This window comes from Galeopterus variegatus, unplaced genomic scaffold (genome assembly GCF_000696425.1).
Source record: "Galeopterus variegatus unplaced genomic scaffold, G_variegatus-3.0.2 Scaffold323, whole genome shotgun sequence".
Lineage (NCBI taxonomy): Eukaryota > Metazoa > Chordata > Mammalia > Dermoptera > Cynocephalidae > Galeopterus > Galeopterus variegatus.
The window spans coordinates 122991-138361 of record NW_007726434.1 but is presented as its reverse complement, the minus strand read 5'-3'; the positions used below and the strand labels follow the sequence as shown (position 1 = coordinate 138361).

General features: G+C 36.9%; 1 protein-coding gene across 1 annotated transcript in view; it reads left to right on the top strand.

Moving 5' to 3' along the window:
• ARHGAP15 (Rho GTPase activating protein 15) overlaps positions 1-15371 on the top strand; it is a 571811-nt gene that overhangs the window by 494967 nt on the left and 61473 nt on the right. Inside the window, exon 12 of the mRNA XM_008567489.1 lies at positions 12967-13072. Coding sequence (XP_008565711.1) covers positions 12967-13072 — 106 coding nt within the window. The remainder of the gene's footprint in view (positions 1-12966; positions 13073-15371) is intronic.

The window sequence follows — 15371 nt, the reverse complement described above, 5'->3', positions numbered from 1 at the left end:
TTTTGCAAGTTACTCCTCCCCACTATGTCTACATATGGGACTACAAATCCTATGGCAACATGTGCCATTATCAGGGCTTCCTTTCCGCCTTCTACCTGCAATGAACACGGTTATTTTATGGAAATCACTATCTCTAAATTATCTCAGTTAAATTATTAGCCTTGATCTGTAGTTAGAAGGGGAGAAGACTCGCCAGAAGGGGAAGAAGGAAAGCAGTCACACTACTCTAAACAGCATTAACTATGTAGCAAGGAGAGTGCTGCCCAGAGTTCTGGCTGGCATAAGCCCTGAGGCTTTGATTCTAAACTCAGACAGTTGAAGAAGATAAAAGTGTTTCTCTGCTTTCAGAAAGGTGGGCTCTCTGATTCAATAGTTCAATCTCTCAGGTGGTCTCACCACTGACATTTTTCAATTAAGTCCAACATTTGTTTAAGTAAATTTATTCTTAATTTTTTGTCACTACATTGACTGTCAGTCCCTGTTTAACTTATTTAAAGAATTCTAGTCCATTTTCTTTGTCTTTGGGTATGTTTAGTGACAAGTTCCAAGAGGTGGTTAGGTGTTGCCAACAGGATGCCTTTTAAAACCAAAAGTCAAGATTTGCATCAGCTCTTTTTGGAGGGCATCACATTGAAAGTTTGCATTCAAATTATTCCTTGGGGTGTGACCTTTGCCTATAGCTTCTTCTTTATATTTGCATCTTTACGTAGAAATGATAACAGGACTGAGAGGAGGATATTTATTTTTAGTCCTGTCATTTGCAAGGCCCTTTGAGCTTCTGAGAAGATGCTTAGGATCACAAAATGGAAATCAATCATTTTATTGTAATGATAGATTTCAGAGTATTATTTTTCCATTTGGGGGATTTTTTTTTTTTCAATATCTAAACCACACCTTGGTTCTTTGTAAAAAGAATTTTGGATTTTACATCATAGAAAAAAGTTTCTCTTGGCTTGTCTTGCTGGTAAGGAGGTGTGCGAATGGTCTCAAGTTATACATTTGCAGAGGAAATACCATCCAGATGCTCAAGTCAGCCTTTTCTTGGCAGACAGCTAAGAACCATACCAAAACTGAATCTAAAATCTTTAACAAAAGAGTTCTGAAAGCTCTTACCTTTGGAACGGACATTAATTAAAAGAAACAGTTATATCCCCTGTGATTAGATTTTAACTACTATTAATCAGAGTTCACCACACAATTAACACTTTGAACTGACTAGCAAATGGAATTACAGCAAGAAATTTTGATGTTAGAATAGCAAATGGACATATTATCTAACCCAACTCACTGTCCTCATCCTTTAAAAGAAAGAAAAAAAAAGGAAGCACTCTGGTCATAACGAACAGTGCAGATTTTGTTTTCGGGGGAGTGTTTGCCATTACATATTGCACATAATGTATGGCACTGTTAGGAGAAAAAAATTGGAGTCAAAGTGGCTGGAAAGTTAGGTCTGCTCTGTAGCACTGTGAGATTGTTGACATCTGCCGAGGTTGGAGCGCTCAGTAAGCAGGAAATGGGGTGTCACTCTGAGTGGTAGTTTACCATTATCCTGGCATCCTAATGAAGTGTCTGCAGTGCACAGAGCTTCTGGATGGCATCTTAACGCACGGCTAAGCAAAAGCACTTCTCTCCCTGTCACTGTCATCCATCTGCCTGCACCCTACTGTAGCCAATGGGATGGAACCATGCTACAATGTGCTATAAGCCATTTAGAGTTGCACATTGCATAATCAGTCCCATCAAATATGTAAAAAATGGCTATTATTGGTTATTCTCTTCAAACTCTGGCACCTGGAGTTTGATGCATTAAAGTTAAACTTTTCCAAGTGCTGTTTTTGTTATGAATTCCACTTTCCGCCCACTATCTAAATGAGTTGCATCCTCATTTTCTTACGTCATGTTAATGGATTGAAAGGGTTGTATGAATATTCATTAAAAACTTCACTGTACATCACACTTGGTGAGTTCGTCAATTTACTATATAATGGAATGGTCATTTTTTTGTGTGATAATGATTTTTTTAAGAAAAGCAATGGAGATTCGTTGTTTTCACTTTTAGAGCACATTATTTAGTTTGCAGTGAGAGTTTGAGGTCTTTCAATAGGTTTCTTTAAAGACACAGTGCATTTCACCAAGTACATTTGCATTTTAAGCTGGTATTGTCAATGCCAGGTGATTCATTTTGGTGCTTCAGTATTACCTCTGATGAAATTCAAATGTGGTGTAGAGGAGGATGTCTGTTATTACGTGGCATAAGTAGAGCAGGGTGTGTGTAACCCTCCAGAAACTTCTGGATAGGCTCTGCAAACAAGGCTGCAAAGCACCTGGGCTCTCATGGCAGGAATTGAAGTGGTAAGATGGTCACAAAGTTGAGGAGGAGCTTTCTGTAACAGTCAGGGGAACAGGAATCTGCTAAATTGGGGGTCAGGGAGGGTAAGATTAGATAAACAAAGGGCATAACATAATTCGGTTGTATCAGGAATTTTTTCACAGACATTAAAACTATGGTAAACATAACAGCGGGGAAGCTTGCACTGCTGCACAGTGGGAAGCTTAAAGCGTCTGCCCGAGCTGTGCCTGGCTCAACCACTGCTAGAAGTCTCCGACTTTCATTAGCACTCAACAATTCACCCAGTTCCCCAGAAAAGGAGAAAAATCCAAGCAGCAAAGCTCCTGGCTAATTATTGAAAATGCTCCCAGGTTACAGAATTTGGGGGACAGTAATGGCAGGATGATGTTAAACTAGAACAAAAGAGTCATTCTGAAATAAAGGAATAAAGGGGCTTGTTGGTTGCTTGTTTGTTTAAAATCAGTGCAGCCCTTCATTTGATTGGTAAGGCACTATGTTGGAATATTAGGCCACCATACTCCGTTTTAGAAGACCCAATTAAAGACTGAGTGTGCAGCTCCTTTCGAGCAATAAAATTACAGGTTAATTTCAAAATTGACTTTCTCCCCTTGGCCCCCAAAAGTGTGCAAACATGTTTCACAAGAAACTGTTTCCTTTGGAGAAAATTTGTAGTAATACAAAAATGAACATGGAACCAAATGTAAGAAGGTAGGCAAAGAAATACAAATCACCACAAAATACTGCACCTCAGATTAAACTTGTGTTTTTCCTCAAAGAATGGAGTCATTTGAGAAAAATATTGGGCTTCTTCAAAGGGAGAGAGGCCTACTGATGATGCCCATAAACATGAAAAATGATAAGATTTTTTTAATGGAATGATAGGTGTTTATTTTTGCTAAATCCAGACTGGGGAATCTGGTTTCTTCATTCATATCTCCCCAGCTGCTGTCAGCAATAGAGCACATCAGCATTCCTTCATGTGCGAATATTTCTCCAGAACTCATTTGCAAAAGAGTAGAAGCAATATTAAACACTACATCCAAACCTCTTTTAAACACACGAAGAAATGGGAAAACACATCAGAACTAGACCATTGAGAAAATCCTCCTTTCAATTTTACTGTTTGCTTCACATGCTAGTATAAAATATCCCACAAAGTCCCGTTTGTGATCCATTTGAAACAATCTTGATTTGCTTAAATTGTCACATTCTTCTTGCACGCTTCTTCCTAAATGCAAAAATGGCAAAGAATTTTCCTCCCTCTTCATTATAAAAATGTAGAATTTCTGGCTTGTTTATTCCTAATGGTACACTTGAGAAAGAAGTAAATATATAAATATCTCTTTCAGAAGATTAGTTGTCTCAATCTTTTTAAAAGAGAGGATTTGTTCATTTCTTCCCTGTGGTAAACAACTTGGGCTTTTCCTTGTAATTTTCCATTGTCAAATTAATGTATTTCACTTTAGTGACTGGGTCCCATGGTTCTAAAACACTGGACCTTTTAATATCCTTATTCTTTCATGCTATGTATTAATATATGTCATTAGGACATTGGTAGTTGGGGATAGAATCAAAGCATCTTTTTCAACAAATTTGTTGGAGGCAGCTTCTGTTCCATTGTAGCAGAAAACAGAGTCTGAAAAAACTCACAGTCTAACAAAATAAAACTGATTTACTCCTCATGAGAACACACTTCCAAGCTAAGGATTTCAGGTAAGAAACAGCATAAGTATTTTAAATATTTCAAATTGAGCATAAGACATTTTGCCTGATCTTTTGGTAAATATTCTACTGACAAAGTCAAGAACAGATAAAAGTCTAGCCAGCAAGTCAGAAGAAAGAATAATCATTTTAAAAAGAAAGAAAAAGTAGGTACTTTGTCAACCTCGATTTCTGAAGTACTGTGCAATCTTTTTACAGAATGTACAGGAAAGTCCCCTAGCTAGAATGAAAGTGTGTCCATAAGTACACCTACCACATATGTGGTTCTTCACAAATTTTATTAAAGATGTTAATGAAAGAATGACTAGTATTTTCAAGAAACTATAAAAAGAGAGAGGTGGGGAGAGGAAAGCAAGCTGTGGCAAAAAACCTAGGCTCAGCAGCTTTCTGGGGGAAATGGTGCAATGTGACTATGTGATTTATAATGAGAAAAGGTATCTACAACATACAATTTTCTACCTAGCTGCAAATAATAATTCATAGTGATGTCCCTTCCAGATAAAAGACCTTTGCTATGTAGGACCCATGTGGTAAAATGATCATGATAAATGTCAGACCAGTGCAGGTAACGGCTTTACAAACCATTAAGATTAGCTGGCTCTTTTTTCCGATGATAACAGTAACCATGCTGTGACTCTATGTGGTAATAATATCTCAGTCCTGATAAATGCCAGAGCCAGGCCTAGGTGTTTATCATTCCCAGTTCAGAAATGCTGACTAAAGTTACCACATGTTGCCTGTTTGTCTTATTTTACAGTAGTCTCACAATTAGAATAAAAAAGCGGAATCATAAAATTATTTTATAACCCATTTCTTAAAGAATTTTGATGTTTGTTTAATTAATAACTCTGGCCTGCTCTCAGTGTCACTGGCCACGTCAAATGAACTGGCTGGACAAACCATCTACCCCCCTAACCATTATCTCCTGTTCAAGAGTCTTTTGTTCAAAATGAATGGTTATGGATAAAGTTTAATATGCTTTCTTTAAAAAAATACTTGTAACCCAAAGGACAGGGGGAAGAATTTCTTAGCTTACATTTTTCTTAATTGTGAAATAGATCCTACTCGTTTGCAAATGAAACTTTTTAAATCCCCTATAAATTTAATTTGTCTACCAATGGCAAGAGGCTGAACATTAGACCCTTATACTAAAAACTTCAAACCCTGAAAAGTATTTGTAGGATTTCCATCCTCATGAAAATGTACAAAGATAATGCTTAATATAAACAGCTACTTGAATATTTGAAAGGAATTACTGGTTTACAATGAGAAAGATATGTCAAGTGACTCAAAATGTGAGACTTGTATTTTTAAAAAAAGCTTGTAAAGACAGATATATATGAATAAATATAGTTTAAAGAAAATGTTCACAAGAGAACTGAATTTTTTAAAAAATAAACTAGTGAGCTTTATTTTTTCAGCACAGTTAATCACCTGAGGATGAATTAGTGTCATTTGTAAGTTACAGAAATGTGCTTGGCCACCATGACACTTCCAAAATTACTCTGAAGAACCAGAGATTCCAGGGAGGACAACAAGATCGTGCTGTTCCTGTAAAGATTGCTGCTGGAGTGTCAGCCACTGCCTTATTCTTCATTCAGACAAATAGGAAAATCACTGTAAAATTGAGGAGTGGAAGTTTGGTTTAAGAGCCAGGTTCAGGTTGGTGAACTTTACGGAATGTTACTATCCTAAAATCGATTGCACCAAAACAATACCCACTATTAAAAGTTACTGAAAACCTAAAACTTGAATACTGTTTCCAAACTTGCCCCCAAATGCAGTCAATGCACCAGAAGTCTATAGAATAACATAAATGCAGTTGCATGAAAAAGAAAAGATGATATTATTACTTTCCTGAGTGTATATGAGGATCTATAAAAAATTTCGGCACAGTAATTTTGAAGACCTTCAGAAATTGTTTAAATATTATTTTGCACTCACTGATATGTATCAATTGCATTGCTGAAATTTTGGGGAATTTTTTGGTTAGCGAGCTAACATCTCAGAAGCTTTTTGAGTTTGACAATCATCATAGGTGATCCCTTCAGTCAGAAGAAAGGTGTAAAGTTCATTGATAACTATATATGACACGTCTTATATTTAAACTCTATTATGAGGTATTTTGTGCTTTATCTTCCCCTCTGGATTATAAAATGACAGTGATAGGGTCCTGCTTTGTATCTGCCACAGGTTGCACATAGGTCTTAATAAAAATTGTCTTCTTCCACCATATATTCATATATATTTAATACTTTATAAATTATTTAAGAGATAGATAAATTTATTTTCTTCTTAATATTTTTCTAATTGTTTATTGGTAGACAGTAGGAATAGCAGTGGGAAGAAATAAGAGATTGCTCTTAACAAGATGGTCTTAATGCCCCTAACAGCATGCCCCAGATGGCCTAGTTCCTCCTGAACCAGGACCAGAAATTGCCTCTGGAAATGGTGCTGAAGTGGCCAGTGAGCTGAAGCTTTCCTCACTTAAGGAATCCATGGACTTATGGCAATAAATTGGGCAGAGTATTTTTGAAACTGATATTTAGTGACTATGAAGAGCTGTCCCCATTTTTAAAACTGTTCCTAAAGGGGCTTGTTTATTCAAAAAACTGACACAACATTAACATCTCCTGGAAGGACAAACTATAAATACAAGGAAACCTGGTATGGAAATTAAGTGATCAGGTCTAATAGTCAGGTGATATCCACTAGAGAAAGAAATGAGTCTTGCTTGAGTCACATAGATTCAGTTCCTGCTGGGTCTTTCCTGAAAGTAATATACCTCTCTTCTCAAGTTGAGTTATTTTGACGTAGGCTATCAACTTCTAAAGCCAAACTTACAGGTATCTGCAGAAATTGAGAAGTGCCTTCCCTTTAATTAAATATAAAATAGAGCTTTTCTGTTGTTTTGGAGTGGGAGGGGTGGATAAGAAGGCACAGAATCTTGAAAAATTGCAAATTGCCAATACGGATTAGCCTCAAGGCCATGGTTATTCATTGCTTATGATGCAATGACACTGCTGTTCATAATTACTGTATCTACCTATGAATTTTAACCAAACACTCTGTGATAACTGACAGCATTCTATATATTTATAAAGCTATCACGTAGTGTGGCCTGTTCCTGTTTTTAGGAAGGGGCACTGAAGAGTAAAATTTATGGCTTCATGTGATGTTGGAAACAAGCTTGAACTATGAACATTCATGTGTCAGGGCTGATAGGACAGTTAAAAGAAAGATTTTAAATGGAAGGGGACTTACATTTAATGAACATTTAATATATGTGCATTTATATGCATTGAAACATTTAATTCTACAAAAATCCTATGCAATATGTATAATTTTTCTGTATTTTTAAGTAAAAAACTGGAAGCATCAAGAGTCTAAGCAACTTGCCCAATGTCATACATCAGAGCAAAAATTTTAACCCAGTTCTTTCAGACTCCTTCATAATATACCACTTCTCTTATTTATAACATGAGTTTGAAGTATGTGTGTATTTGTACACATTTGCGAGGTCTGAATTTGCCCCTGGAGTGTCTCTTCCTAAAGTAAATGTAAGCTATTTAAAGACATTCATCAAGCAATTGTTGTCATAACTTGGATGATTTCTCAATCCCCAACTCAAGTTTTGTCATTGAAAAGCACATCCTCAAAGATTTGTGTTCCATGGAAGGGTATGCTGAAATAAATGAAATGTTCTCAGAAGATACTCATTCCTCCTTTAAGCAGGGGCAGTCTGTCCAACAAAATTCTGAAGTGGCCATGATACAAAAAGTAAAAATTGAATAGAAACTAGAAAACTGCTTTCTTCCAAATATAGCCATGATATATAGTGACTACCATGTTTTTCGTACAGGGTGCATTAAATATTCCAGAATAACTTTCAGAAGCAGAACAGCTGTGGTACTGCTGACCTCCTTAAAACAAAGGGATACAGTTGTTCTTTCAGAATTGTAAATAAGTGGGATGAACAAGACTCCCTATACATTGGTTATTGGGAGAATCTGGTCTATTCTTTCTCTGGGTGAACCTATATAACAAAGCAGAATTTATTTTAAAATATGATTTAACATGTGGCTATAAATAAGTTAAGAATAATAAAAGCATGGATGATAAGGCCCGAAAAGTGTCTAGGGGTCATCAGGTCCAAGGTTCTTCACTGTGCAGAACTCTCCATCATTGTACATAACTTTATCTTATCTCTTTTCTAAAAGGCATTTGGCTGTAAATGTCCTTGTTTTAGTAGCAACATTTCATGCAGATAAATGCAAATGTAAGTATCATAAACTATCTTTTGAAAAATGTGCCCTCAAAACCATGAATCAGGAGAAAACAAAGCCACATTCTTATAAAATTAGAGGCTATTTCACATCATGTAGATGTTACTTCTCTAAGAAGCATGGAATTGTTTTTGAAGAAGTTCATTTACAAGAAAGAGTTTGGTATAGTTTGAGAAGATGAGGACAGGTGCGTGAGGAGTAGGCATCAGTAGGCAACAGTTTAGAATCACCATTGGATGGTGAAAATGAATCACTTACAGCAAAGTTTTGCATGCAGTTGGGGTTCACAGCTTACAGATTGGAGGGGCTATTTGGATACAGGTGGGGAACTAAAATTGAGCTATAAAGAGCATGGGGTAGATACAAAAGCAAATCATAACAGAATGAGGGCAGACGCAAATGCATATGAAATGGGAAAGAATTATTTCTGGAAAGATTTTGTGTTAGTGTCTTAGAATACAGTTTACCTAAGAGGTTCACTAATTCTCCAAGTAGAAAAGGTTCCTTTCCCCTGTACTCCAGTCATAATGTAAAAAAGTCAGAGATGGCTCAGTCTTTTCAAAACTTTCAATGCTTCACAATAATGAGAAACCATATGCTGGAGAAGAAATATTAATAGAAAATGCTGTCTTTCAGATGCTCACTGAATCAATTGAAGACAGTTGACACATCTTTAGTAAGCTGTGTATGAATCTTAGCTCATTAACCACTCCTGTATTATGTATGCTGATTCCAGTTCCTAATATGACACATCTATAAACCAGATCTGAAAAGGTGTCATTTCTATTTTAATGTATCCAATTGTATTTTTACATGTTCCCCTACTTAGAAGTGTTGTGTAATTTCCTGATTTTATGAGCTATGGAAGGGTGGGTGTGGTATTGATTTGAATGGGAAAACATTGCTTTCCTATAACCTTTTCAAAAGATTGTGTTCTGATTATTTCGTAAGAAAAATAAATCGTTCCTCCCTAATAATATTTCAGCCCTCTCTAAGCCATCATACAGTTCCTCCTCTAGAACTTAAAAATATGACTTAACCACAAATATGCATGTACAACTCTCCAATTTTCTGATTCCTCAAGCATGTGTGTAAGAAAAAGAGAAATATATTTCTGTAGAATATTCTTCATGTAGAATGTTTCTTATAGTCAGACTTGGAAACCACCATGTACTTTTATAAGGATTCTTACACGTAATTGAACTGCTCACCAATCAGATCATCAGTTTCTCAGCCTATCACAAAATACTTAGGATGTTGTGTAATGTCAGGCTAGCACAGCAATTGTATTTTCACCAACTGGTACCAACTCAGTTCAAGAATTAGCAACTACATTTTGAATGTTCACTGTAACCAGATGGTATGCTAACTGCTAGAAATAAAAGGTGAACCAGACCCAGCATGGGCTTCAGAAAGGTGAGGGGGTAAAAAGGGTGGACATTTATAGAGTACTTAGTTTTATAGTCATTGTTCCAGGTACATTAGATACTATCTTGTTTATTCCATAAAACTACCCTTTTAGATATTATTCAAAGAGAGTAAGAAACTTGTCCAAGACCACACAGCTAACAAAAAAAAAAAAATGCTATAGAATTTAAACTGAGGTCTGTCTATTCTAACCCATGTTCATGTCTTTCATTAATTCACTAATTCTTTCTTCATTCATTTAACCCACTACATTTTGGTAGAAAAGCTACCCAGCTTTATAGGAAGACTCCCAGTTTAATAGGGGAAATTCACAGGCATTCAGCCAGTGAAGAAAATACCATGTGAAGTGTTGTATAAGTAGAAGGTTTTGAGTGCAATGAAACACATGAGAAAGAGAACTGACTCTGTGTAGGGAAGCTCATAATTCTTTTACCTGGTGGCTTAACAGACTTGGTAATGTTTTAATTCCTGCCCACCCACCATGACAATGACCTTGCAAATTGAAGCATTTCCAATTAAACAACAACCAACCTCTTTTAAACCTACCCTGACTGGATCATATGTTCCCCAAAACTAAGGTTTGCTGGATGTAGCCACTAAGACCACTCTCCGCTTATTGTCTATCAAGCTTAATTTATGGCTGCTACTTCTATAGCCCTCAGTGTCAACTGGTCCCTTTTATTGGAGATTCTGACATTGAGCTGATTATTATTACCATCAGAAGTTTTAAGTGAAATTAGAAAGGTCTTCTCTCCTCCCCTCCTCTGCCCTCACCTCTCTTCCCCTTCCCAATATCATCTTTACTCCCTAACTATGCAAAATACAGCCACCTCTTGAATATATATCTATATATATGTATGTATGTATATGTATATAATCATTGCTGTGTGGTATTAGCTTCAGATTGTTGGATACAAGGTATCCAAGCATCCTTAATAGCTCTGTCCTGGGCATACTGTGCCAATTTCACTTTTTATTGACTTATTTTACTTCTTTTTCTTAATTTATGGTATCCCATAGGCCCCAACTGGTGCTGTGAAGCATCACATTTTTTTTTTACCATCACTGAGCTACAAGGAAGCTTTCTACTCTCTGACAGAGAAGATTGGGTCTGGTGTAGCCTGAGATGCTGCAACTTTCTCTTTCCCTCTTTCTCTCTCCCCTTTGTTTCTTTCATTTGCAATTGTCCAAACCATGTTATGTTGGAACTTTTCTAAGAATAACTGCAATTTTGAAAGCTTTGACTGTGGGAGGCATTATTTATAGGCCTTTGTGGTTTTAGGAGGAAAAAGAAAAGCTTCTAAGCAGGGTTCTGCTAGGAAGACTGCCCCCACCCCATTTTAGCCAAATACCATCTTCTGCAGGATATTTTCCTATAATTCCTTATAAAAAGTTTCTGTTGCAACAACGTATTAAAGAAACTGCCAGTTTCTAAACTAACTCTTTCTGACTCTACTGTATAAAATTTATATACCTATTTACAGGAGATTATGAATTGGGCTTTTGGAACTGTGTTTAACATGGTATCAGAGACTTGTCCTCAAAGGCTCTAGTATACAAGGGATCATTTTCTTATGTCAAAGAAACCCAGAGACAGGCAATACAGGACTGGTCTAACTATTCCACAGATACAGGGAAGCTCCTTGTGGCTGTGTATTCTAGTCTGCCTAGCCTCAATTCTCAAGGTCATTTCACAGTATTGCCACTCCATCTACATTCTAAAAAGGAGAAAGAAGAAAAAGGTAAAAAATCTAAAGACTTAGATCAGCTCTGTACACAGCTGCCCCAGAAGTCCCACCAAGCACTTTGACTGAAGTCTCATTGGACAGACTTGGCCACATGGCCACTCGAGCTGCCAAGGACCCTTTTAGCTGAGTACGTTGCCATCCTCTCAACAATGGGTTTGTCTTGCTCAGAAAGAAGAGAATAGATATTGAGTGGGGGGTCTGCCTTACATATTATTTTCTTATACATCATCTTTTCCAGCAGTGGCCTCTTTAGAATCATCAGAAGATTTATGCTAGTAGAGCTTATGCGAGAAGTATAGAAAAGAAAGATACCTAAGTCAGTGCACATAAACTGTTTAAGTTCAATAAATAATTATCTCTAGATGGTGAGGCCCTGGTTAAAACTGTGGTAAGATGAATTCCCTAGCATACTAAAAAACTCAATTCTTATTTTGCCATTCATGTCTATAGAGGAAAAAGGAACAAAATGAGGAAAAGCAATCTATCTGGCATGCAGTTTTGAACAACTTTTATTTTTAAAAACGTGTATTTCCATTTTTATTTTTTGCACTCTCTTATTTTGCAGCAAAAACAAAATTCATTAGGGAGAAAGAATAGCATAGAAATAATAAAAAGAATTTCTTTGTCCTTCCACAAAATTCAGCAGACAATAGAATGTTTGTCATCAAATCACTGTGTGTCCTTGTGTACTAGTTTCCTACTGCTGCTGTAACAATAGCACACACTTAGTGGCTAAAACAACACAAACTTATCTTACAGTCCTGGAGGTTAGAAACCCAAAATCAGTTTTGCTGGGCAAAAATCAAGGTGTTGGTGGGCCTGGGTTACTTCTGGAGGCTCCGTTTCTTTGCCTTTTCCAGTCTCTAGAGACTGTCGCCATTCTTCAGCCTGTGACCCCACATCACATAGCCCTTCTTCTCTGCCTCCATTGTCACATTGCCTTCTCTCTCTCCTTTCCTCCTCCTGCTTTCCTCTGATGAGGATCTTTGTGATGACATTGGGTCCACCCAGATAATCCAGAAAGTCTCCCCATCTCAAAATCCCTAACTTAACCACATCTGCGAATTCTCTTTTGCTGTGTGAAATAACATAGTCCCAGGTGCCAGGGATTAGGACATGGACACCTTGCAAAAGCCATAAATCACCCCACCCCACCTTGTAAAAGAGGAAATTTAAGAAAAACAATTCAGTACCTGACCTTAAGAGGAAGATTGTGTCAAAGTCACACTGTTGCTGCTTTTATGTTATCATGGTCTAATTCAGAGTCAAAATTTAAAAACTCCGTAATAATTAGATTGAATATTCCCTTTGGCTGCTGATTGGAAATTTTAGTTGCTAAGTTTTGGTCCAAAATTCTCTTAAGAAAATTCTCTCATATATCTATGAAATCTCATTCTTTTCTAACCTTTCTTTTTCATTTTTTTTTTTCCAGAAATTCAAGACAACAACACAAGAATTGAAACTATAAAGTCTCTTGTACAAAAACTCCCTCCACCAAATCGTGACACCATGAAAGTCCTCTTTGGACATCTAACTAAGTAAGTTGTAAATGTTTCTGAAATGACTATATTACAGTCATTTCCTAAATGAGCAGCATTCAATTTTAAATCTCTAAGACAAGAGTTTCCAAATGCATCCACCTTATAATTTTCTCTGTAGCTGACATAATTCTTCCTGCAGAAGTTGGCAGAAGGTACTAGAGATAGGAAGGAGCATCTACAAAAGAAACTTCTGAAAGGATTTATTTCTCATGGCCTTTTCAACAAGCAGTTGTTTGCTGATTGGTTGTCAGAACCATCACCAGGGCCCTGGTACGGGCCATCTTGACTTTGTTATCTAATATCATAGAAAGAGCATGAAATGATTTAGACATGAGTTCAAATCCCAGCCCCACCATGTACCAAGTGCTCAGACCACAAATAAGTCACTTAAACTCTCGGAAATCCAGTTTCCTCATCTGTAAAATGTTGGTTCAGATTAATAAGGTGCTATACATGTAAACAGCTAAGAGAAGAGTATTTCAGGCAGGAAAAAAAAGGCAAAGGTAAAGGCCTAGAGGCCCCAGAGATATTGAAATATTTGAAAAGCGAAAAGCAAGCCAGGACAGCTAGAACCTAAAGTACAAGGGATGGGGGTGGGCGGTTGGTGGGGGTCAGAGCTGAGGTCCCAGACATTAGAATAGGTTCTTGTGGACCACAGTGAGAGATTTGGATTCCATTCTAAGTACAAGGAAGAACCTCTGAAGAGTAGTAAATTGAGGGAGTGTTAAAAGATCACTGTGGCTGCCAAGCAAAGAATGGATTGCAAATGTGAAAGTAGGGAGACATATTAGGTGTCTGTCGTGGTCAAGGCAGGAGGAATCTGTGCCTTGGGAGGAACCCTCAGAGAGAAGTGAGTGGAGATATTTTGGAGGTGGATCAAGTTAGATTTGCTGCCGATTGGGGTACGGCAGAGAAAGAAAAGGAGAAATCAAGTGTACCTCTTTGGGTCTCAACTAGGGCAAGTGGAGAAATGATAGTACCACATACAGAGATGGGTAAAATGGGGAGGAACGAGTTGAGTAGGTTTGACAGCTCTATTTTGGACGTGGTAAGTCTGAAATGACTGTTACTCATTTGCCTTCTGTTAACAGTGTCATCAGATAAGGGAGAGTGCAACACAAGTGATAAGGTTTTAGCTTTCACCATATATGCATAGTAATATTGAAGCCTGGTAAAGTTTCAAATAGGAGTAGATTGGGCAGTTTTGCTTGTGTGAGATTAAGTCTCCTTAATCACCCATTCCTTGGGATGAGTCATTTCTGCATATTGTTCAACTAATCCATTACGTGATTTTTAATTGTGAATGTAATACATGCAGTTGCACCAAAAAAATAAACAACAGTGATGCATGTACATTAAAAAGTGAAACTTGCTTACCAGTCACCCTCATCCTGCTGAGAAGTAACTAACATTTTCCTATGTATCCTTTCTGACCTGTTTTTAAGCACATGCACATGTGTGTGTCTGGTTGCTTCTTGTGTTAAAGTACATCATACTGCACAGATTGTTCTGCAACTATTTTGCAATTCATGGACAGCCTTTCATTCCATTGTTTAAAATTGTCCTATTCTTTCTAATGACGGCATGGTATTCCATGGTATGGATAGTCCATAACTTGCTAAACCAGTCACTGCATTAGAGAACGTGTTTTAATCTAATTCACCATAGTAGTTTCTCTTATTTTACCCAGAGGGGAAACTTGTCTCAAAGTTCAAAACATCCCTTATTGTTACAGTGTCTTTTCTTGTCACCTCCACATACTGGCTACAGTGGAAAACCCAGTGTGGTTTAGTGAAAGGATTTTGGGCTTTAAAAAAATAGAGAGTCAAACATAAAGTCAAATCCTAGTTCTATACTTTATTCCCATTATGATCTCAGGCAAGGAAAATCAGATTAAATAATATCAACCGTATCTTGTGGTTATGGGAATTAAATGAGATAATGCATATAAAAAGCCTGGCCCAAGGTAAGCATTCCTCAGTTGTTAATTCTTTTCCCTTAGGATCCAGATATGCCATAAAAGGGGTTTCAAGTTACAAGTAAATACTGGAGTGCTTATCTCAGTAACTTTAACTGGACAAAGTCATAAAACAAATGGAAAAGTATACTCTTTAATGCTATGCAATACCTAGTCTTGGAGTTCTTAAGAAATATCCATTACTCGGTCTCAATTATTCCTTTTTTATTTTTCAACTGAAAGAGCAGCTATAAAATGAAGAAATTAAAAGTCAGCTAAATCCTCTTTCAAGGAAAAAAAACACAGAGAAATGAATCTATCTAGTTAAAAACCTTCAAA